General features: G+C 44.1%; 1 protein-coding gene across 2 annotated transcripts in view; it reads left to right on the plus strand.

Annotated features, from left to right (window-relative positions):
- Positions 1-25,870, plus strand: part of POP1 (POP1 homolog, ribonuclease P/MRP subunit) — a 287,819-nt gene that overhangs the window by 173,291 nt on the left and 88,658 nt on the right. For both annotated transcript variants that reach the window (XM_069220529.1, XM_069220530.1), the window contains exon 12: positions 16,395-16,510. In XM_069220529.1, coding sequence (XP_069076630.1) covers positions 16,395-16,510 — 116 coding nt within the window. The remainder of the gene's footprint in view (positions 1-16,394; positions 16,511-25,870) is intronic.

A 25,870-nucleotide genomic window follows, 5' to 3' on the forward strand; every position in this document is an offset into this window, starting at 1 on the left:
TCACTACCCAAGTTGGCAGAGAGAAAGGAGGAAGACCCCCCTAGAGGAAAGTTTCAGTTTGAGTTGGGTCCTTTTACTGTTGGGATGGCTTCACTACCCATAGGGAGTGACCCTGACAGGAGGATATAAGGCAGAGTAGGCCCTGCAAAGGGACAGCCAGTTTTCTTCACTGTCTTCCTCGCCTAACAAGCCAGGAAGACTCTCCCAGGGTTGGGCTGAGTCTCCTGGGCGTGTGGGCTGGGGGGGGGGGTTGTGTGAGAAAACAGGGCTGATTGCAGAGGCCCCATAACTTTTTGCCCCCATTTTCCTCTTTTTGCTGGTGTTTTCCTGACTTTGATGGTGCCCTGGGTACTGCTAACCAGTCCCAGGGCCTGTGCTCTGTGTAAAATGGATATGCAAATTAGGCTAATTATAATTGGCTAAGTTAACCTACCTATAAGTCCCTAGTATATGGTAGGGCATGTAGGTTTAGGGACCACAGCGCATAGGTGGTGCACACCTAGGTGCACTGCTGAGGTGCCCAGTGTCATTTTAAAAGCAAGCCTGCCTTGCTGGCTGCTTTTAAATTAAAGTTATATGCAAATTCGACTTTGGAATTAAAGGTACTTCCAAAGTCTTAAACTACCTTATTTTTACATATAAGTCACCCCTAAGGTGTGCCCTATGTGCCCCTAGGGCTGGGTGCCATGTAACTATAAGCAGGGACTTTATAAAAATAGATTTATAAGCCCTGGTGAGGTAAAAACAGCCAAATTCGTTTTTCCCTCATTGAAGTAAATGGCCTTCATAGGCTAGAATAGGCAGACTTTATTTTAAATTTTAAAGTCTCCTTAAATGTTACATACCAAGAATTTGGTATCAAATTAATTGTTGTAATAAATCCCACAACTTCCAGTTGTTGGATTTAATATAACTTGTTCAGGTAAAAAGTTTAGACTTTACCTAAAAAGTTTCCAATTTCAGCTCTGCATTGTTTTTGCTGCTGTGCTCTGATTGGCCAGCCTGCAGCAGCTTCTGCCAGGCTGCCTTGATGAGGTGTGAAGTGGCCTGGCTTCACACAAAGGAATGTGCTTGGGGGAGAGAATCTCCCCTCAGCAGATGGTAAGGCAGGAAGGGGGAGGGCTGCCAAACTGGTCTTCAAAGGCAGAGAAGGACATTTGGAGCACCCAGCAACACCCCCACATCCTGCAACCCCAGACAATTAGGTGCCCCCTTGATTAGATTAGGAGAGGGCAGGAGAGGGGTGTGTTTATGATTTTTAGCCACACCAGTGGGTGGGCTCAGCCAGATGTAACCTCCAAAAATCAGATTCATCCATGTTGGATTTTTAGAGACTGTTGCCTTCTGGGATGGATTTTTGCCACACTTCCCAGGAAGTGGTCATCACAGGGGGACGACCCTGTCCTTGATTGGAGAACCAGGGGCCCCCCTGCTTTTCACCCAGGAGCAAGGATAAAACTGGCAGACTTGCACCCACACCTCAGATCCCCACCAAATTTCAAGAAGAAAGAACTTAAGGAGAAGAAGGTCTGCCCTGCTGGACCCCTGGCCTGCACCTGGACCCCGCACTCAGAAGGACTGCACCAGCTGCACACTTGGGCTTCACCACAAGAAAGACTTTGCCTGGCTTCAACTGGTTGAAGGAGGGACTCCCTGTTTGCTACAGGTGAAAAATTGCTATCCAGAGTCCCCTGCACTAACTCCTGAAAAAGTGACCAGCTGACCACAGTCCAGTGGCCAAAAAGGAGTTTGCGCCAGGTACATTCTGGGAGTTGAAGTCCGCACCCCCCAAGGACCATCACAGAACTTCTGGACCCTTGGGGTGAGCTGTGGACCCCAAAAGCACCTTAAAAGAACATCTGGGTGAAGCCCCAGAAGTTTGGAGAAGATTTGACAAAATTTGTAAAAAAGCTCCAGAGAGGGACCGACCCGCCGCGGAAATTCTAGCTGGCTTGCCTCAACCGCGACCCAGCCTGACTTCGTGGTTCGTCCCGGTAAAGAAAAACATCCGAAAAAGAGACTAAGTCCGAAGGTAAAAAGTTGACCGGGACCTCCCAGCCATCGTATCCGAGAAGGGCTCCACGGACGTCGGATCAAGATCCAGGTTTACCCCGGTCGAAGGATTTTCATCTCGAAAAAACGACTAAGTCCGAAGGTAAAAATCACCACCGAGGAAACCCACATCGCGTATCCGGACAAGGGCTCCAGGAGGTCGGATTCAACTGGAAGGTTCGTCCCGGTGAAGAAAAACTTCAAAATAAAGACTAAGTCAGAAGGTAACTTTTTAACCGAGGCCTCCCGCGACTTGTAGCCGAGCAGGGCTCCATCGCGGTCGGCCTGAAACTTTGACTTTGCCCCGGTCCTGGTGCAACCAGATGACCCGATTGGCGCTTTTTGTTTCTAAGCGCTAGAAAAATAATAATTCTTTAAAAATTCATATCTCCGGTTCCCCTGAACCGATTTTAATAGTTTTTGTGTCATTTTAAAGATAAAAATATAAACTATTTTTATAAATTGGTTTTGGATTTTTAAACTGTTTCCTGTGTTTTATTTGATTACTGTTTTGTGATATTTGAATGCTTTACACTTTGTCTCCTAAGTTAAGCCTTGACGCTCGTTGCCAAGCTACCAAGGGTTGAGCTGGGATTAATTTACTGAGACCTAACTGTACCTAGGTGGAGGTTAGTGGCTTGTTGCTAGGTGTAGGTACCTACCTGCCGTTACCAATAACCCATTTTCCAACAAGCATGTTCATGGATACTTGCCATAGATCTGTACACTCCGGCATCAACAAGTGTCCAGTTCAGACTTGCTCCACAGGGGCCATATATTTCTTCTTTGTCACATGCTCTTACACCATCTTTCAGTCTTTTCGTCTTGGCTCTCATCTTGCAATTTTAATTCCATGTCTCCAGGTCTCTTTTCGTTCCAAAATTGTTCCGCCCATATCCACTAGGGCATGGTCTATGGAAGAAAAGGGTGTTGGCGGACTGGGGACTACTTATCACAATTGGTAGTTGACAACTCGTGTGAAGAGGTGTCTGAGAGGAATGCGTTTTTGCTGGGGGGGTGACAGAAGGCAAAATATCACACAGGGTAACTGTGGTTAAAAAAGCACATGCTTTAAAGGAAGTCTTTGAGTATTTGTCTGGGGGCTGGTCAGGAAAAGAAGTTTGAGTGATGAATTTGAAGCATTCGGCAATGTCCATATTGAGTTGTCATGTGTGGACTGTATTGTGTTTAGAAACAAATTAATGGTTGTTGCTGCTGCACTTCAGTTAAAGATCTTAACATTAGCTCATGAGGGCCATGAGTGACTTGTTGCCAAGAGCTACAGTTGTGTCCATTACTAGTGGCCGGAATTGGACTGTGAAGTTTTGTGGAAATTAAGGGATTGTGTCCCTTGCACTTTGAGTGACTAGTCTTAAAAACAGTAGGATATCCTCTAGTGGAGACAGATAAGGAAGATCGTCAATGAAGGAAAATAGCTGTAGACATTTCTGGCCCATACAGCACTTAGGAAGCACAACAAATATGCCTTAGTTGTGGTTGACTACTTTGCATGTTGGCGTGAAGTGTAATTTTCCAACTAAGGGCCAGATGTATCAAGAAGGCCTTTTGTGAGTCGGAAATAGCGATTTTTAAGAAATCGCTATTTCTGATTCGCAAAAAGCAATGTATCACATTTACGAATCTGTAATAGCGATTTCTTAAAAATCGCTAATGCTATTACTGAATCGCAAATTGCGATACCGGCCCCATTCGCACCTATGGGCCTGTAGGCCCATATCTGCGAATTTTTTGCATTTACAAAATTGCTATTTCTTAACTAGAAATCGCAATTTTGGAAATGCAAAACCACAGGGTGCTGTGGGCCTAAGGCCCCCTCTGCTGCACCCCAAAATATTTTTTTAGGACATGTAAGGTGCACACATGCCAAAACGCCATGTGTGCTTTACATGTACATTTTCAAAATGCATTCTAAATGCATTTTTAAAATTTGCACATGGTTACCACCAGGTTCAAGCTGGTGGTAAATAGCGATTCCTAAATGCCCAATTCGCATTTAGGAATTGCTTCTTACATGTGCTAAGAAATCACAAATAAAGAATTCTTCTTATTTATCTAAACAGGGTCGCAATTTTAAGGAATCGCTATTTTAGCGATTCCTTAAAATTGCGTTCAGAATGTCTTTCATACATTCTGAAATGGCTTTTTCCATTTGCAAACGGGCATTTGCACCGTTTGTGAATGCAAAAAGCTTTCATACATCTGGCTCTATGTCACTACTAAGGTCATTGAATTTTTGGGACAGTTATTTAAAAGAGAAGGATTACCCAAAGTTTGATAAATGACAATAGGGTATGACTCATGTCGCATGAGGCGAAGTAATTCTTTCAGAAAAAGAGAGATTGAATGGTCCTCAGTTCACTTTCTCATGGAAAGCAATTGATAAATTTGAGAATTTAACACTCTTGCCAGTGAATACTTTGGCTCTTTACTTAGTGAAGTATTTGGTGTTTATTTATCCCTACTCTGCTCCCATTTTTATGTTAATGTTACATACCCAAGTTCAGTGGGGTCATTTGGGTATACAACGCCAGAAGAGGTGGGTCAAAGTTCCTGAGTGCCCACAAATGTGCAAGCACCTATCATCAGTGTTATGTTTCTACTTGGCTAATCTGGCCAGCGTATAATACCAGTAATGGGTTTATTTGAGCATCATCTCTTTCCCGGTCGTGCCATAGGCAGAGGTGTGGGTTCTGCAAAGAATGTCAGCCCATTCCCTGTGGGTAAAATAATGCTCCAATTCATCTTCCCACTGCCTGTGTGTCAGTGATTTGTAGAGCATATTCAATAAGGCCTATATATCTGAGAGGAGTCTTTTCTCGTCCATGCACCTCGTGAGCCACATCTTGAAGGGGGTGAGAGATCAGCTGGCATGTGGGAGTGTTGGAGGGTGTGTAACCCATGTGTTATTGCGACATAGTGCCAGGATTTATTGGTTGCTAGCCAATACATGGCCTGAATTTGTGCAAAGCTCATAAGGCCTTGATGATCAAAGAGGTCTCCTATTCACTTGCAGTTGGCTTCCTGCCATGAGAGAAATGCAGCGGGCAGAGGAAAGGGGGGGGTCCTAAAACGCATTTTCCCCATGCAGTTTCTAGACACAACTACAGTGTGACACACTGGATTGAATTGCAGCAAATTTGGCAGAAAGCTAGCGCCTGGTCCAAAAAGCATGCTTTTGTGATTTGGTGTAAATCCGTTCAGTAGTTTTTGAGATATTAAATGAAAAACAAAATTGTTTATCTAGGGTTGCGATCCTCCGTGGATCTGACAGACCCTGTGCTGAAATCTGATTGGTTATCAACACTTCAACCAGGGCATGTTGGCAGCCATTTTGGGACAGGGGCTCAGCCAAGTCCCAAAAATAAAGTAAAAAAAAAAAAGAAAAGGGGACAGGCTAGAAATACCCAGACCCTGTAGTCCTTGTTCTGGGGTCTCACACCGACCTCACCATGCCAAAAAAGCATTTTAAAAATATTTTTGCCACAAAATTACAGGTGATCTGCAAATCCACTGCAACATTTAAAAATAAATAAAAAATAACAAGCAGTCACCCGTGTCTGTTCTTTTTTTCAGTCCCCGGGTGCCCCAGTGTTACTATTGCTCTCGCCATGACCATGCACAGCTAATTACCCCATAAATTATATCGTTGATGACATCTTCTATGGCATTATTGATACTATCAGTGCAACATTTGCAATAAAATTAATGATGAGAAAATTGTGCATGGAAGGGGCGCAAGTTATAGTTACCTTGGGGAACGAGTTTTAGTTACTTGAAATAACTCTAACTACAACAGCTGAATTTCTGTTTTTTTCTGTGCAAATTCAGAACCCAACTTTTTTTTTGTGAACATATATATATATATATATATATATATATATATATATATATATATATAAATAAAAACCTAGTGGCGGTCACCACTAGGTAGGTGTAGTAAGGACCATGTTTCCATAGAGAAAGCGTTTTTTACTTGCCTATATCTTTGGCACCGTTTGACAAATCTTCACAACATTTTCCCAAAAAAGTGTTGCAGTTATTCTTGTTGCACACAGAAAGGTTCAGGGTGGTCCGTGAAGCAGGTTCTGAGAAAAATTGGGGAGTCAAAAAAGTTGTGTTTCCCATGTTAATTCCCATAGGACAATTAGACATGCCTACAGCCTAAACTACTGGACGTAATTACACCACATTTGGCAGAAAGCTACCTTTCGGGACGCAGATTGATCTATTGCTTATGTGGTGTAAAGCCGTTCAGTAGTTTTTGAGAAATTTAGGGAAATCCAAATTTGTATATCTCTGGCTGTGGCGACTTCACAATTATCTTGTGGAAAATTCACGAAAATTCACACATATGCCTGCGAAAAGAAGCGCTATAATTGGCTTACCACAACCTGACTAGAAAGTTGCAGCCGCCATTTTATTTCACGGGACACGGTCTCCAGGGATGAAATGTCAAATTGAAAGTGGCATAAGGGGTCAGCGTGAAGGTACCCTGACCCCAGAGTTGTGATATGTTTGTTTTAGGGGTAAATTATGTGCTTGAAATCATTTTTCAATGCCACATGCAATATTCACAAAAATTGAATTTTTTTTTTAAAGAAAAACAGACTCTTTCATACACTAATTCATTCACCCATACATGCACTCAGAGAGTCAGGCGCCCACTCAACCCACTCAGACACTCATGCACTAACTCAGACCTACTCATAGATTCACTCACCTACTTTCAGACCCACTCAGCCACTCACGCACCCACTCACAGATCCACTGACAGACAGGCCATGTGGCCAACCTGCGCTGCGCACAGCCAAAGGCCGTGCATGGCACAGAGTTGGGTGGTTATAAGGCTTTGCGACCAACCCCCTGCCAGGCACGGCCTGGAGATCCATGAGATTTTCCAGATGTGTATTCCTTCAATAGTTTGGTCGGTAGAACACCATGCTTTTTGGTGAGGGGTCTGTTCCACTCCACCATATATCATAGTTGGGCTTATTGATCGTAGTGGACTAAGTGAGGTATACCTAACCCCCTGTCTGACACTGATAGATCGGCCTGCTTCCTGGCCGTGCAGGGCTTCCTGCCCTCCCAAACAGAATTCTAAATGAGCTGTTGCAAGACTCGTCGCAAGTGCAGAGGGGCGTTAGGGTAAGGGTCTGCATCACATAGAGGATCATGGGGACGAGAGCCGTTTTGCAGCAATTCAACCCAACCAGGAGATATTTCTATGTCGTCAGGCATGCAGATCAGCGCAGTCCGTCGCCAGCAAGTTTGCATAGTTGTTCTCTGCAGTTTTCTCTTAGGAGGGGAAGATTTTCAATATTAAGAACTTGGGATTTCTGTAAATTAATCTTCAACCCTGACTCTCCACCGAAGGCCTCCAGTTCCAGTACAAAAGGCGGTAAGGAAGTGCGAGACTGCGTAAGGTCATCCCATCCTCTGCATACTGGGCTATATTTTTGTTCTTGGCAGCTGAATGATATGCCCTAATTTGTGTGTGCACCTGTATCTTTTTGACCAGATGTTCCATGTAGATGGCAAAGAGCAGCGAAGGTAGGGGGGACTTTTGCCATGTGCCACTAGCGACGTCAAAGTGATGAGATGTTAGCCCATTGACTCAGATGCAGGTTGTGGTTTGGTGCAACTGCACCATACCCATTTCTGAAATAGGCCTCTAAGACCTAAGTTACTTAGGACTCGTAAGAAGGGCCAGTGTACACAGTCGAATGCTTTTTCTGCATTGTTCGACAGGAGTAGAGCTGAGATTCAGGAACAGGGCACATTACCTGTGAGGTGCATTAATCTTTTGTTATTGCTGCTTCGGTTCCTCTCCGAGGTGAATCTGGCTTGGTCAGTGTTCAGCAGGCCTTGCTTGTATGAGATAAGGTGTGCAGCAAGGATGCCTGAGAAGTTTTTATCATCAACATTCAGTAGTGAAATGGGTAAGAGGAGGAGCACAGGGAGGGGTCCTTCCTTGGTTTGGGAATCTCAGTGATGACCACCTCCCTCATAGTATCTGTGAGGACTCCTTTGTCTCCAAAGGAGTTATGCTGGCAAGTGAGGAGGGTTACAAGCTGTGAGGTGAAGGTGTTGCAGAAAGCTGGGGTGAAGCTGCCCTGCCCCAGCGCCTTGCCCAATGGCAGTGGGGCTATTGTTGCAAGGACTTCAGCCTCGTAGTTATTGTGTTCTAACCATTGCGCCTCCTCAGGAAAGCTTGTGGTGTGTGCCTTAGCCTGGTAAGCTGAGATTGCATTGACGCATAGCTCGTCCACAGTGTACAGTTTAGTAAAGAATTGCTCAAAGGTATGGATTATGTCTAAATCAGTGTGTGAGGTTTGGCCTGAGGGCTCGCCTAGTTCAGTAATTCTACCCCTAAGGATTTGAGCCCTCAATCTGTGGGCAGGTAATTTCCCTGCTTTATTGCCTCCAGCATAAAAGCTTTGCTTAGTGCAGAGAAGGACATATTTAGATTTATCCACATCTAGTACTTTAAGTTGCTTCCTGGCCAGCATTTAATTGCCTTTTCATCCTATGGGAGCCCGAGTGCTTATTGTCTTGCTCCAAAGCCCCTCACCTGCATTTCCAGGGCAGTTTGTTTATCACTTCTGATCTTATTAAGTCTTGTAAGAATAGCTATGAGGGAGCCTCTGAGTACTGCTTTGAAAGTGTCCCATAGTTGGGAGAGGGAAGTGTCCAGGGTGGTGTTAGCAGTGAGGAAGTCAGTAATCACAGCTTTGATTTCTTTTGCACTGAAGTTGTAAGTTAATAGTTTGGGGTTAAGTCGTCAATTTCGCCTCGGTGCTGTGGTCCCAGTGGCGTTAAGGGATAGTGAGATGGGCGAGTGGTTGGAGAGTGCTACCATCCCATTTCAGCTTGAGTTGTAGCTGCTAGTTACCTAGAGGATATAAGAAAGGTATCTATGCAGGCATAGGACTGGTGTGCGGCTGAGAAGGATGTGTAATCCCTGCTAGTGCGGTATTGCACTCGCCATACATCTACTTCTCTTGCTGTATTTGCAGAGTGGTTTAATAGTGTGTCTGGGATTAGGTCAAAGTCACCTCCCATCACCTCGTCGTTAGCTGGGGTCACCATTATTCTGTCTAAGGCATCTAGTTTGAAGTGCTCTTGCTGATCGTTGGGGGATAGAGAGTGGCCAGTGTAAATGTGAGGAGGGAGTCATGGTCCGGAGCAAGAGCTGTCACCTGGGAATCTCTGCCTGCATCTGGAGGACCTGGCCTTGGAAAGTTGTAGCTAGTAGTATCCCAACTCCAGTCTTTTTAACCAGGCCTGAGGAGAAGTATTGTCCAACAAACCAGCAGGATTGCATACGTTTCCAGTCTTTTTTTGAGAAGATGGGTTTCCTGTAGAACCCATACATCACAGTGTGAGTTGTGGAGCATGTTGAGGAGGGCATATGAGCAGAGGGAGGGAGTCCGGGCTGCAGTGCATGGTAGATGGATGGCAATGGACATTCTGGTCCCGCCTTGGCCATAGAGATGCAAGTCACCCTAGCACCAGACCTTCAAGTGGGGGGTAACACAGAACTGGTGCATAACTGGTAAATCAACTACTCCCTCCATGGTAGATTTGTACAGAGGAATTGCTGGGTCTGTCATGATGGACAACAGACAAAAACAGGGGTAGAGTGTTTGGCCAGTCTCTTCCAACCCAGTGCTGAAAGTTGGTACACTCTCAGGGCGATGGAGGCCAGGGAATAGGCTCATCTCCCTCAGTCCGGGGTCTAAGCCAGTGTCCCAGATTGCAAGCAGCCTTCGACTAGTGGGTTTGAGGAAGCTTCATGTGCCTGGAGTCAGTGCAGTAGGACAGAGCGCTCCCAACGTCTTTCTTCCGCTGTGGGTTTTTAGGTGTTGCTCTTGGCTGGTTGGCGTCCCCTCTTGCCTTCTCATGGGCCGCATAATGGGGTGTAGTGGTTTGGCTCAGTCATTTGCTTCATAAGTCTCGCTGAGTCCTAAGATTGATCTTGCGTCTTCCATGGTGCGAATCATATACGTCTCATTGTTACACAAGATGATCAGTTTAAAGGGGTGTCCCCATTTGTACTTGACCCCTTTTTCATGCAGAAATGTGGTGGCCGGTTTCCCACAGAAAGTTGGTGGCCTGTTTGAGTGAGCGATGGCATTGGAATGCAATGGGTGACAAGTCCTGGTAGAACCATTCTTTTGTCCCTTCAAACTCTTTGGAGCTTTGATAATGTCCCTCGGACACGATGGCTTCTTTCTACTGGTTTTGATGGACACGTGTCAGGCTATCCTGTGGCATTCCCAGTTTAGTTGCTGGCCTACCAGCTCTGTGTATGTGGTCAAGGACAATGTCCTTCTCCTGAAGATTCGGAAGGAGGTGACAGAAGAGGCCGATGGCATAGCCCTCTGGATCAGTGAATCCCAACCAGTGGTCCGGGAATCCCCTGGGTGTCTGCGAAGCCTCCACAGGGAGTCCATGACTGCTTAGAAAATTAATTAGTGTTAACATATTACATCCCCAACTTTCAATAATGACTCAGAGGGGAGTCCCCAGAGTCCAATAATGATTCAGTGGGGGTCCCCAGGTTCCAGTAATGAAAAAGTGGGGGTCCACAGAAGTCAAACGGTTGGGAACCACTGTTCTAGATAACCAGCGTCCATTTGAAGAGGTACTCTTAATTCTGATATTGGAGCATCGCGACCGGTTTTCAAGATCCTCTAGGTGAACTTCCAGCTCCATATTTCGATCTATGAGCATCAAGTTCTTTCTCCCTGGTGTCGCTTGTTTGTTCTAGCATAGCTACTTGCTGGTCATTGTACACAATGTCCTTTTATGGTTTTTACATCTGATGCCACCTCCTCTTGAGAGCCACTATGTCCTTCCGAAGGGAACCAAAGAGGGACTTCATGAATGCGCCGGTAACTAGAGCATGCACCTCTGCACACTCTGTGGCTGGTTGGTGTGTCTCCTGGGGTGGCTGTGGTGTGGACAAGGCGTCCCTGGCAGTGTCAGCCTGTTCAGCTGGAACCTTCATCAGCACCTTTTTCAGTATATTATCCTATTTGGGCCGTTGTGCCACCATGTTGTGGATGTTGGTCTGTCTCCTCTTGCAGCTTCTGCAACATTGTCAAGTGTTGTGTCCGCACCAGTGCCGCCCGCAATATCCATGGGGGCTCAGTCATGGATTCCTGCACGGATCGTAGCCCAGACTATCCATCTTGGGGTGGTGACTTAGCCTTCGTGTAGGGGGTCCCTTTTGCTTAGAGAGTGTGCCCGCTTGAAAATGATCAAGGTGGCAGGTGGTATTATTTGTTACATTGCTGGGTTGTGTTGATGGGGGCGATCCTCTGGTGTGGCGCACTCTGGAAGAATCCATAGTTGCCAAGCAGATGTCAAGGGAAGCAGCATCCTCAGGGTTTTGTGGTCTGAGTGGCTTCACAGCGACTACCTCTTGCGGTTGCTTGCACCGCCTTTAGGGTCTTGGGTGGCATATGACAGCCTGTTGTATCTAGTCATCCATAATGCCTCCAGGTACTGTGTGGCAGCATCTGGTCCCAGTGTGGAAAGGCCCAGTAGTTAAGGATTGCTTAACCACAATAGGCTGCAATTACCACAATAGGCATCATCGTGGATCAAGGCTGTAGCCTGCAAGCTCTCGCCACATCAATCAGGACTGCTCCTAGTCAGGGGGAAGGTGCTGCACCACACACTCTGCTTTCAGCGGAGTCTTCCCTCTTTCAGTCCAGCAGACTAGTTCCAGCTCTCCTTAGACAAGAAGTCCCTTCCTGGATGATTCGGTGCAGCAGTGAGTAGAGGTGCCTCAGCTCTGGGTTGCTGCCCCAGGGAGCAGTGTCACTCACCCTCTTTAAACCAAGGTAGCTATCCTCTTGGATCAGGACTGCAGCCCACTAGTCTCCCCACACCAATGGAAGCTGCCTCCTGGCGGGGGAAAGACTCTGTGTCATATTGCCGATGCTCAGCAGAGGCCGCCCCAACTCAGTCTGAGCTCAGAGGCAGCCTTTTAGTGACTAGCTCTGCAGTTTGTTGAGACAGAGTGGTGGAGCTGCGCTGGAACACTCTGCCATGGACGCCATCTTAGACCCCTCTCCTCCCCCCACAGGGATTTAAAAAAAAGAAATCCTCAGTCTTATGAATAAGCAAGGGTCCAGATTGTGTGTGAAGGGTGGGATTAAACACAGTTGTTTGAGTCTGTAGGAGGGGGGATAGATTTTGAAGATGTGGAATTCAAAGATGATAATGGCTAAAACATTGTCCAGCAATTGATATAGAAGCACATAATCCTAATGATATAAATGCATGAAGGCACAATGGTGCTTGGTACTATATAGTCTTCTATAGCAAGCGCATTCTCTTTTGGAAGTGTGTCCTTGTGATGATAATAAATCATCAGAAACAGCCACCTCCGACACTTCTGTGGACCAGCCATGCCATTATGATTTTCACAAATGATTTTTTTTTTCTTTCTCAATGTCTAGTCGGTGTATCTAACAATGTGCGAATTGCATGTCCTATTTGTTGTTTTGTATCTTATAAAACGTATTTAATCTTGAAAACACCTGTTGGACTCTTGGAGTGATATGATAGCTCATGGATAATGAGAAGGTTACAGTTTATCAAATTTTCTAGAATCCCTCAAAGATGTAATATTCATCCCGTTGGCAGTTAAAACTTATGAAAATTTAGCAAAGCGTTCTTTGGGCCAGTCCCTCAAAAAAGCTGCAAAGAAAGCCGTTCCTACAGTTGATACCTTCAGTGCCAGTTTAGGTGTTTATGACAATAGAAGACCATCTGCCCTGCAAAGATGAGCCAAATGCCATCTCTCTTTTACCAACCCGAAAGGTCCTTCCATCACATCTGCTCACTCTAAACATTCCAATTTTGGTGGGTTGGGGGAAAACTATTAAGATTAATTTATGTAACTGTGTGCTGTTTGCCTACAGTATTATTTGCTCTACGTTATTTAATAAAATTGGTAACTTGTCCTGTTTCGAGATTAGGCTTGCTAAGGGGTGTTTAAAAAGTTCTTCTCTAACTACATTTTAGAAAAGTATTGCATATTCATTTTATTTGTATACTTCTTAGAAGTCCAACTCAGTAGTATGCCCTCTTCATAAGTAGACACCACAGTTCTTATGACCTTTATCTGTATATTACGTAGAATCAAATCTCCTTGAAAGGTGGTAAGGTTGAAGACCTGCATAGCTATCTGTCTTTCACTGTAGTCCACACTCTAGGACAGCTTCACTTTTGCAGTGATGCAGCATGAGCATTCCATGTCAATCTCCAGTAACACCAAAACATGTCTCCGTCCATTCCCACACTTTTCCAATGAGGAACAAGTGCATGTAACCTTCAGTGTTATATCTCTCACTACTTTTTTGTCCACTGTATGTTAAGGTTTATCAGCTTTCAACACAAGAAGACAGCTCTGGTCATACACAAAAACACAGCCCTGGTCATCGTGCAAAGCACCAAAACACTCCTGCACAGGTCACACTAAAAACTCACAACTTGCCACCAAGCAGACTGTACAAGACAGCGTGGCATCCGTCTGCAGAGTGCTTTTGTGCCTTCTCCGCTGTAAGAAGTATTTGTAGTCACACTACAGTACATTGCAATGCAGTATTCCTGACATTGTACTTACACTACATCAAGCAGTCTGAATGGTGTTTTCCAGTGTGCTGTACATAAATGTAATTGGACCAGCATTCAGGTTTAAAGGACTTATAATTGGAACACAAGCCCAGTGAAAGGAATAGTTGCTCCCCATGTTCAGGTAGATAGTGCACAGATGCCAAAATGCCCAAAAGTGAGGATCAGACAAATATCACTGATGAATGTGTATGCCAAACAGATTATTAGTTCATAGTACAGCATATTCTAAAACGACATACACTGGAAAGAATACAGAAGTCCGAAGACAAACACATTTAAAAAAAACTGCTTCCTTTTCTTTTATCATTAGAATATCTAAATAATAAAAGAATAAGAGGCAGTTCGTCATTTTTTCATTCCCTACTCTTAATTGAAATTTACCTTTGCTCCTGTTTGAATAGAGTTAAATTGGAAAGAAAAAAACACAACATTTTGTTGGCTGTTATCCTTTTTGAACTAGTTCCAGTTCCACTGCCACTGTATTGTCTCACACACTATTTCTGCCCTTCAGCTTTGGCTTGTGCCAGAAATCCTAAGTTTTCTGCATTATCATCTTGGGAGGAAAAACAGGGTTTCTCCCCTTTTCTGATTCTTAAATGGTCTTGTATGTTTCCCATTTCAGCTGAAAATGATTTCCGGTGATGTGCTGCTTATACCTAGAATTCTGTTAAACTGGTGGTCCTTTTCAGAAAGGATGGAGTGAAATGCAAGTCTTAATTGTATAATCCTGTTCTAAGAGTACCGTTGGAGTTTCGCCTATAGCTGCCACAGGCCTTTTCGTTAGATGGCTTTGTGGCTACTGCAGTGTTTTGCTATTGGTAGCCAGTGCTGTGCTTTTGGCATTGGTGTGTGTTCTTTTTGGTGGAGCTATAATAGCAGTCTTGGGGGAGGGGTTAGATTATTTGTAGTTTTCTTGGTAGAAAGCAGTTGTCAAGTCAACATATGCCTACGTCCTTAGGCATTTTCCAGTTATAGGATAATTTGTGTGCCATCTGCGTAGTTGTAGCTTGTGGGATTGAATGATCAGGTGCATTAAGGGGGAGATTAGAACAGTGGTTCCCAACCTTTTGACTTCTTTGGACCCCCATTTTATCATTACTGGAGCCCGAGGACCACCATTGAATCATTATTGGAATCCGGGGACTCCCCCACTGATTCATTACTTCAAGCTGGGGAACTAATCTGTTAATATTATTTAAGTTTCTAAGCAGTCGCAGACCCCCTGAGGAGGCTTCGGCGGACCCCAGGAGTTTGAACAGAAGGGGGTAAATAATTGAGCATTTTGTAACACAGCGGAATGGGGCATGAAGAGGTGAGGGGGGCTATGGTATTATCAGTGTTTTTCTCAGATGGGAGAAGATCCATTGTAAAGTATTTCCTCCTATTCCTAGGCCATCCTTTCCGAGCCTCAGTACTGACGCCTGATCATGAACAGTATCAAAGATTGCAAATAGGGCCAAAGGTAATATTGCTTGCACTTCAGTATTGTCTGCTGTTAATTTCAGGTCAATCTAGAGAAGATAGCAGCGCTTCCTCAATGCCTCTATCCAGAAACTGGATTGCTGGTCTGAGAGTAGGTAGTTTTTCTCAGAAAAGGTTTCAATCTGCTGGAAGACCTCCCTTTCTATCAGTTTTCTGGAATAGGCCATTAGAAATTGATCTGCACTTGGCAGAATTAGATTGGTCTAGGTTTGGTTTCTTCTTGAGTTGTCTGATGAAGGCATTCTTCGGGTCAAACGGGTAGGCTGCAGTGGCTTGTGAATTGTTCAAGATGTTTTGTGACACAGATCTACCATGTATATTTAGGAGAATGTTTTTGGAAATGTTTGATAAGGGAGGATCTGCTGGATATTCGGTTGGGTTACTTGATTTGATTAACAGTGCAGTGTCTGAAGATGGTGAGAGATTGTCAGTTTAAATTTTTGTTGTGTCAAATCTGTCTTTTATATGTGGAGTGTTTCTTGTTTTATTCCTGAGTTTGCCTTCAAGCTCCTTTATTTTTGACGTAAGCTTCCTGCAAATTGCACACATATTATTTTATTACAAATTACTACAGACAACATAATCGTGACCAGAAGTTTACATCTTCAGTTGATGTTTGACATTTATCTTGTGTGGTAAACGAACCTTGGCTTTTAGTGGTCTCTGTAAGACACTTCTTCCCTGGCTTATCTGTAATTGTATGGATACTACTCATACTTTACTGATTATACTGTTTTTTTGGAACTATTCATGGATATTGCTGCTTTAATTAAATAATGTTGCAATTATGGTTATCACCTTGCTATTCCTGTATTGCAGAGGTTTTCAAACTTGTTAATGCCGCGCCCGCCCAGCGGAAAAAAAAAAAAAATCATTGCCCCCCCCCCCTCAGAATGTTTCAGAACTATTCTATCAAGTTGGCTATGGTTAAATATGTCTAGAGTTATTTAAACATTGCAATTATGTTCTGCTACCTTTTTTTAGAAATTCAATAAACCTGTTTCTGCTTAAAACAAAGCACTATTATCTGCATAATCCTTCTTTTGGCCAGAGCCTGGAACCCCCCAGCCCCCTGAGATCCCTTGAGGCCCCCCAGTTTGAAGACCGATTATCACGAAAAGGCAATGTGAGAGTCAACCATTTCTGTGTAAAATTATGGGCACATTTTTTTTTTGGCTTTATAGACCAAGAGAAGGTGAGACAGATGACCATAGAAGGTGCCCCTGTTGAGTGTGCGAGGACCTTTATATGGAACCAGGCTGTTCGGGACAGTGTCACTGAAAATAAAATCCCAGAGCAGGTAACATTATACAGAATTGTTGATAATGTTAGTTCAGGACATGATTCATGACATAATTCAGTGTCCTGTCCAGACTTGTAAGTTATCTTGAATTACAGTCTAATAAGCCCTGTGGTTAAGGAAAAGGGAATTATTTCATGATGAGTGGTGAAACCTTTATGGTTGAGAGAGGCAATCAGAGTGTAGATCTGGAGGTTTATAGAGCACATTTTGTTTGAGGACTAAATAACTTGGGGCCAAATACTTTTATTATTCAGGTATGCTTGACCACACATGCTCCATGCACCCTATTCTTGTCTGTGCCACCTTTTTTATCTTTCAGAATCCTATTTCTTCATGTGACATAATATTTATACAATGCTTTTCTAAGACGTATGTGCTATTGAGGCGCTATTACTATTAAATCGGCTACAAGCATATTGGTAGGAAAAAAACTTTATTCAGCCTACTGCACATCTGCTCTCCAGCATTGGTACACATTGTCAACCACCTGCTCCTGGAATGCCCCCTGATGCCAACATTCTGTGCTGAACAACTTCATGTGGTTTAATCTACACTGTAGTGAACTAGGACCTAGCAGTGACCTAGCCCAGCAAGCACATGTACTTACATGATTGTGTGGATGGAAGCATTATGGAAGGCGATGCAACTTTGAGATGTGACTACCAAACAAGGATGCTATCTAGTTATGATACAGTTGTCTTGTGTGATATTAGATGGCAGGAGTGGTTAAGAAGAGGTACACGTAGACTTTATTGTGAAGGCACAAATTACTATTTTGTATGTATATAAATGCATAATACTAGAATTCTTATATTGCTAGCCTAACAATACACAAACTAAAGTACAGTCACCAAAGATTGTAATAAAAAAGTCAAGAATGCAAAGAGAATAGAAAGAATATTACAAAAAAATATTACATTGGATAAAACCCTACTTTCACCTCTGAGAAAACAGTTAGTATATATGTATTACACCCAACTGTTTACAGTTCTTGGTGGGCTTGTCCCAATATTTGATATTTCCTGTGTAGAAGTTTTACAGCCCAAGTGCATATGATATTTGAATTGCACCACAAACATAATGTCATTGCAGTCTGTATGGTGCTAACACTAAGGTCCTGATTTAGATCTTGACATTAATAGTCCTGCCGTCGACTTTTCAATTAAAAACGCGCTTGCCGCCATGATGGTCCGCCAGCCAGATTTGGATGTTGGCAGTCCCATAGACAAAACCTGCATTCAAACCGCTGTCCCTGCCAAGAAACACCACACATGTCGACGGTGGGAGAGTGAAAAGTGGCTGACTGCGGGACCTCAGACCCCCTTCCTGCCGTGCAGATTATGATGTGCCTTACCCCCAAGAAAAAAGTGGCGGTCCACTTTCTGGTCTGAGTTGGAAGATTGGGAAGGAAAAGGTGTGAAAACTCCCTTTTCTTTCCCCATTTCAACCCAGTCTTCGACTGGACAACATCTACTGCCAGTGACCCATAGAGAAAACACAACACCCCCATTGTGTGTGTGTGTGTGTGTATTGGTTGAGGTGAAGGTAGCAGGAGTGGGTGGTGTGGTTGTGTCTGTATGTGTCATTTGGATGTGAGACTGATTTTGTGTATATTGTGTTGCCGTGTGACACATTCAGGTGAGTGTTGTGTGTAGTTGTGCTTAAATGTGAGTGTGCATGTGTAGCTAAGTGTATAGTTGTGTTGGTTGTTGTGGTTGTGTCGTATGTGGGTGCAGTGTCAATGGTGTGTGTAGACTGTGGCATGGATGTATGTCAATTTGGTATTTTCTGCATGTACAGGTTGTGTTGGAATGGCAATGGGATATTGTGTGTACATGGTGTGTAGTGCAGGGTTACACATATGGCTAAGGTATTGTGTGTGTGTGTTTCACTTACCTCCCTTCCATAGTCCCTGCCATTGTACGAAGTCCATTGGGTTTTTCCGCCATCTCCTTCCGTTAGAAATCTGTCACCAGTCAATCTGCTTGCAGAGCTGTAACATCTAAATACAGCAAGCACAACATGTTGAGTTGACAGCCTTTTCGGGTCTGCCTTTGACGCGTCTTGGTGGAACACCACCAAGATCTCAATCAGGCCCTCAGTTAAAAAAATGTTTTTTTTATAGATTTTACTTAGCCCTAATAAAGTGGAACAAATATATAGTAGAAGTAAAATCCTCATTTCGTAACTCTCATATTCAGCACAGTTATGATATCTGACACATTACACTGTTTAAAAATGTCTTTTACAGGAGAATAATGAAATCTAAATCTGACCCATTTTCTTCTTGCAGCAGCGAACACAAATGTATTTAAATAATTCATTCTTCTGACTCACAGCTAGTACTTCTAGCCATTTGTGAGGGTTACTGCCATCCTTTCAATTATTTTTGTATTTTACCTTTTCATAAGAAATTTTCTTAAAAGCCTTACTTGAAATTTCAATGCGTGACTATGAACAATTTCAATTATATTTCAGTAAAAGAATTCGTAGGCAATTATTAACCAGCTGATTAACAGAATTCGACATTTCATCTCAGATGAGAAATCTCCAACCTAGGTGCCAGACGGGTGATGGAGACCGTTGCAGAAGTTACTCATCACATGTAGGTGGCTTTGTGGTTCCCGGTCTTCCCCAGGATGTGAGGAGTAGCTGTGCTATGAGGCACCAGAGTAAATGCTGGCAGTTCATTTTTTTCTGCTGCCTTTGACATCAATCCAGTGCTCCTCTCCTTGCTTTCTACTGATTTTCATTGAAACTGTATTGCTTGGCAGTACACTTTAGTATACTTTACAGGCATGAGCTCCCTCGAGATCTGCCTTCAAATGGTGTGATTCTTTTATAACCATTTTTAGGGTCGCGCATGCGTATAGCAGGGAGACTCTTTAGTATTTAGAAAAGGGCTCCGAGCCCTGTCAACTTCACGTCAGTGCTTTTTAGGGTCGAGTCTGCTTTGCATGCGCTCGCGTATAGCAGGGAGACTTTTTTGTATTTAGAAAAGGGCACCCAGCCCTGTCAACTTCACGTCAGTGCTTTTTATTGATTCGTGGGCTTCCCTAATTAAATCGGCTTGCTTTCATTAGTGGAAGGCACGCATACGTCATGCCTTTTCCGGTGGCTAGCCCTCCTCTAGCGCAGCGACCAAGTACAGAAAACATGCGAGGCTCGCTGTTTTCCATCGGGCTCGTGGACTTTTTTTTTAAACTAATTTACGAGCCCGATCTCGCTTGGCAGAAGTCGAGCGCTTTACCTGCTTGATTTCACTTTTTCGGGTTACGTGCATAAATGCACTTTTGCCCGATAGGTGAAAAGTCGGGTTAGGAGTTTACAACGCGATCGGCTCTAACACGAGCAAACGCGAGACCCGATGCATTGTAAATGCTTGTTATTTGATGCTTGCACCACAAGCACAACTCTGGGTCATGCAGTAAGTGTTGCCTTATACACTCTAAGGTGATCAAGGAGGGGGATGCCAAGCTCTTTATGGTTTGGGCCTAAGACAGTAAGGGCAGTCCACGCTCTCCATCTCCTCCAACAAGTATGCTGTCTAAGTGAGAGCATTGAAAGGATAAATGCTCTTAGTAAAAGCCCCAAAAACTGTACCCTAAAGCCCTCTTCTCCTGATACTGTTCCCGGGACAGGTGCAATAACCAATGACATCCTTCCCCCAACTCTGGCATTGATATCATCAGAGCAGAGTTTGATTGATGATGAAGTTGCTCCTGGAGTTTTCTGGTGCCTTTCAGCTGATGAGTTGCCACGCTTGTGATCAGTGTCTCATCCATCAGGTGGCAGGGTTTTATGGACATCATTGATACTTAGGGTCCCTGGTACCCTGTAGAATAGAGGTGAATAATTGCTCAAGCTGTAGGAAGTTCTCTTGGCTTTTAAGCCTTTTCCTGCCCTGGATCTGCAGCTAGATGGTTCGGATTCACAGGACGAATACCGCAGCAATGTATATCATCAGACAGAGCAGGGTGTGTTCTTGCAAAGTGTGTCTGGAAGCACTGAGGTTATGGTACTATGCAGATGACTGGAGAGGTGCCATCTTGACAATTATGAGTAGCATCTCCATCCAGAAGTAATTTGACCCCTCATGAAAATGTTCAGTCTGCTGTTCTGCACCTTGCAGTTTCAGGTGTAGGGGCTCCGAGAGATGTGTTTTGCATGATGTGGGACTTCATACCCCACTGTCTTTGTTTCTACTCATTCTCCTAATTCCTAAAGTTGACACAGGTGAGGTAGGACTTGTGCATAGCTGATCTTGATTGTGCTGGACTGTTCTCAGGGGATGTTGTATTTAGAGCTGTTGCATCTGTTTGTTATATTTCTCTTTCACTCAGGAGAATATTCTCTTGTACTGTCAGGGCAAGTGCTTTGTCTGAATCTCGAAAGCCTCCAGCTTTATGCTTGAAGTTTGAACAGCATAATTTGATTGCCTTCAACTTAAGGCTGATCCTGTTATGTGATTTGGTGCTCCAAAAATAAAGTTGACCTGCCCAAGCCACAGTTATCTGATGATTTGTACTTTTTTGCCCCATCGAGGCTTTGCTCTGGGCATTATGAAAGTCACCTGGCGTATTTGCTGAATTTTCTTTGTTTACAGGGTCAAAGTTTCTTCTTCAAATCATCTGTTGTGATGTGTCTTCTGTAACGCATCGTTTGTGGGCTGTTAGTTTGTTACTCACTTTTTTTTATGAGTTCACCACTTGAGCCTATGCACAGTTGGTCTTTGAGACTTTTTACACTAAAAACAGTCTACCTTAATGCTGTTGCTTCTGCTTGTTGTGTCTGTGAGTTGCAGACACTTTCTGTTCATAATCGGTTTGCCTTGTGCTAACTGTAGAATATGGCGCTCTGAATGTTGGCCTCCTTTCGGTCACAGGTGCCTTTTCTATTTCATATTGTGTAGTCCACTACCTTTTCAGTGTTTTCCTGTCCTCCTCTTCCTACCAAGGAGAAGAAGCTGCATTGCTTCTACATTGGCAGGAGTTGGGACCATTCTGTTGACATTCAGTTGTTTCTTGCCTTTGATATTTTGAGGTAGGTCAAGACAGTCTGGAAGAGAACGATTTCCCAGCAGGTTGTCCTATGCATTACATTGTGCTATGCCCTTGCCTTGAAGGTCCTCCTATAGGCTTATGGGTACATTCCAACAATGTGAAGGCTGCTTCTTTGGCATTGTTCAGTGGTGTTCCCATTCTGAACACCTGTCTGGCACTGATAGCTGCTTCAGTCCACACCTGCACCAGGCCCTACTGCCTTGACTTTGTAGTCTGCATAGATGGTAATTTTGTCAGGTCAGACTGCCAAACGTTCTGCGTTAACCTCCTCAGATTCTCTTCCTTGGAGGTACTTCTTTGGTACAGATTTACATGGGGAGAAATCTCTGGGTAGAAGTGCCTATCAGAAGAAACAATTACTTATCTTTGGTAAGAAACTTTTGATGGTTACTGTCTACACTCAATGTCCTTGCCGACTTGCCCATTTTCCTGCTCTGAGAAGTAGTCTTGCGGATTTTGGTAATGCGCTCCCAGCTTAGTTTGGGTGCGTACACTGCCATCCTTCTGTCCTTTTGGCAGCCTCACCTTTATCTCCGAAGGCATAGGAAAAGAATGAAAGCTAAATTGTATATGGTAGCAACTTATATTGCTCCGTAATGCCACATGCTGAGGAAGAAATAAAGATATTGATGGCTCCTCATGGTGCCACGAGTGCGCTCTGAAGAGCTATTGCAAGAGCTTCTGGATGCAGTCTGGCGCCTTGTGAGGAATCTGCCAGTGGAGTATCCACCAGACAGTTCATTACCAATGGTAAGTACCTTTTTCATTTAGCATGATCAAATTAATTTTGGCAGTGAAATATGTTAGCACCAGGGATGCTGACATGGTGCTATATGATGTGTGGAGTTTACAGTACAGTTGCACATTACTTTCCCTACATTCATGTTGGGGGCCCGGGTGGAACCAGAATCAACTGAGCAGCTAAATAATGCCAAATATGAACCTGCTAATTTTTTCCTTCCTATGGACCAGGAAAATTTCATTTCTTTTGTCTTGAGAGACAAAAGATATAATTTTAATTTTTTTCAAATTAACAGATGAGCAATATTTTCCTTGTTTATTTTCTAAAGCAGATAAAAGGGGTTAAAAAGATATAACCTTGGCAAACGTAATTATCAGTAGGAGATTTTTTTTTTAGAAAAAAAAGCCTTTCATTAACTGCATCCTGACCCACACGTTATGTAGTGTCTACAGCTTAGCAAACTATTTCATAATATTCCCCTACTGAGTCAATCAAAGGCATTGCTGTGGTCTATAAAGGTCTATAAAGCAACAATATAATGCTGAATATGTTTTCCTATGGCACTGTTTGCTAGCATTGTTAGTGCAATCACATTGTTAGTGGTTCCTTTCCCCTTTCTAAATCCCATCTGGGACCCATGTCTTATTTCATGCCCTGGGACCCAGGTGAGCATGTGGGAGAGGGGATATTTTGCAAAGCGCTCCACCTCTGTATCCAGGATGGCAATGCAACAGTCTTTTTTGGATCTGACATTTCACCTTTTTGATAGTAGAGAACCAGCATAATCCCACATCAAGGCCAGGAGTATATCCAGTTGGAAGGCCATGGTTGAATATGAGAGCAATTGCTGGAATCTAAAATTGTGAATTTAAGGTTAGCACATTGATGAGCTGGAGCTTGAGGGGTTGGGGAAAGGGATAAGTGGGGATGGTGGTGGGGTAGATTTGAAAGTGGTCGACTACAGTATGGCTTCACACCATTCACATAGATATTTTAAAACCTGGCCTCCGGGTTGTGAGGTCAGCCCTGAATAGCATTAAGCCAAGGCTGCAGCAATAGATTGCAGGAATAAACCTTTATGATGTGCTTAAAAGCTATATTGATATGAAGCTCACCTATAGAATATGCTTTAAAACCACAAATGCTAGGTGCATAAGGTGTCAAAGGGAGACATGCCAGAAATATGGCTGAATTTTCTCTGCAGTAACAGAATTCAAAGGTGCTTCCTTGCTGTAAAAGATTACAGAAACCTTTAACATGTGGAAGGAACTGCTTTAAGTAGAATATTCATTTTACATTAACTTGAGTTAGGAAAAAGGCTAAAAGATCCATATTTGCAGAATATTGATAGATATTAAAAATCTTGTATTTTGGTAAACATAGATCTTTAGTGTAAAAGTCACAATGATGATTTCTAGAAAAGTTGATTGTCTCCATCTGACTTGTAGCAGCCCACTTAGATGGGCCTGCCCAGCTTTACCCTTTGGTGGTGACAGTAGTTAAATTTATTTAGTTCAGAGGTGACCTACATTAGTTTTTAACATCCTTTTTCTGGTTCATTCTGGAAAACATAGTGCTATCTGTACCAGCTGCCATGCTGGAAGACAGGGTTTTTAAATAACACCACAACCACCACCAATCAACCCTTACCTGGGGAATGTGAGGGGAGAGAAAATTACACCAAATACCCACACAAAGGAGAGACAGAAATTATGAAGTTGCGTTGTTTGAGAATGCGGAGATAGAACGTAGCCTTCTCTTTGAAGTTGGGTTGTTCCCAGCCAGGTTGGCTCAAGCAGGGCTTGCCAGAGGAAACAATACCGGTTTGATTTTGTCTTTCACTGCTTGGAAGGGGAAAGTACCTCATTGTAATAGTCAAGCTCACCGCCAGGCTTTTGAAGCTCCCACATCTTAAGCAGTTTTCTGCCATTTTAAAATATTTCTGGAATAGAGATGTTCTGGGATTGCTTTGACTAGAGACCTCAAGAGATGAGAAGGACTTTTTTGGGGAACGTATTGGAGATGGGCAGATTTGGCTAGCCACCAACCACAACTAGTTTACTCTTTTTCCATGTAGTGCCTGTAACTCATACCACTATTGGCTTGACAGAAAACAAGGAGAAGATGTCAACTTGCTGTCTGCATGGCACATGGCCGGGGCCTTTGATTCTGCTCTCACTTGTACCCAAGATCTAGGGGTGATTTTCTGAATGTCATGGAAGCTAGACTTCTGTGATTCACAGGGGAAAAACTGAACAAAAAGGGGCTTCTTTAGAAGAAGGGATCTGTAGGACCAGTGGGACTGGACGTTGGCTTTAGTCTTAAAGATCCAGAGGCTAGACGTAGGAAAGAACCCTTTTCTTGGCATGTTACCCCAACTTTGTGCCTGCTGTCAGTATGTTTTGACTGTTGACTGGGATGCTGCTAACCAGGACCCTAGTGACTGTGCTCTCTCCTTCCAAATTTGGTTGCTTAGGGCTTCGCACACCCCACAATTGGCATACTGGTGCCCTTGTGTAAGTCCCTAGTATGTGGTACCTATGTACCCTGGGAATTGGGGCACCACGGGTTACCCATGGGCTGCAGCAGCATGTATTGTGCCACCAGTAGGAGCCCATGCAAAATGTGACTGTAGGTCTGCCACTGCAGCCTTTGGGAAGAGGTGCATGCCCCCTTTCACTATAGGTCATTGCACCTGGTCACTAAATCACTTCTGTGGCAGGCCCTCCAGCTCCAATTTCCTAGACTTGGTAAGTGCGGGGAAGCCATTTTACCTGTGTACTGGACACAGGTCACTTACCTGTGTCCAGCTACATAATGGTAACTCTGAACCTAGGCATATTTGGTATCAAACATGTTGGAATCATACCCCAGTACTGTTGCCATTATTGGCTGTATGATTGCATGCACTCTGGGCGCTCCTTAAACAAAGGGTTTTCGGGGCAGCCCATGCGGCTGCCACCCCATAGACCGGTTTCTGCCCTCCTGCTTCTTAGCTGCTCAAGCAGAGGAAGGCAGAACAAATTATTTCTTTTGGGAAAGGGAGGCAATAGGTGTTACGTGGCTTGGGAGGGGTAGCCTTCCCAAACCCCTGGTATGCTTTGAAGGGCACATTTGGTGCCCTCCTTGCATAAACTGGTTTGCCCCAGTCCAGGGTTACCGGGTCCCTGCTTGTATGCGAAACAGGGCAATGAAAAGGGGAGTGACCACTCCCCTGTCTATCACCACCCCAGGGGTGGTGCCCAGAGCTCCTCGAGGTAGCCCCTTGATTCTGCCATCTTGAATCCAAGGTGGGCAGAGGCCCCTGGGAACATATGAGTGGCCAGGTCAAGCAGGTGACGTAACAGCCCCCTCCTGATAGGTGGTCATCCTGCTAGGTGACCAGTCCCCCTTCCTGGGGTATTTAGGGTCTCCCTCCATGGTGGATCTTCAGGTTCGACATGCATGGTTCCAGCGGAACTCCTGCATTGTTTGCTTCATCTTCTGGCCACCAGGACTGCAATTGGACCCTCCGGGAACAGACAGTCTGCAACTCCAGCGACGACTCAGCTC

The sequence above is a fragment of the Pleurodeles waltl genome, chromosome 2_2 (assembly GCF_031143425.1).
Source record: "Pleurodeles waltl isolate 20211129_DDA chromosome 2_2, aPleWal1.hap1.20221129, whole genome shotgun sequence".
Lineage (NCBI taxonomy): Eukaryota > Metazoa > Chordata > Amphibia > Caudata > Salamandridae > Pleurodeles > Pleurodeles waltl.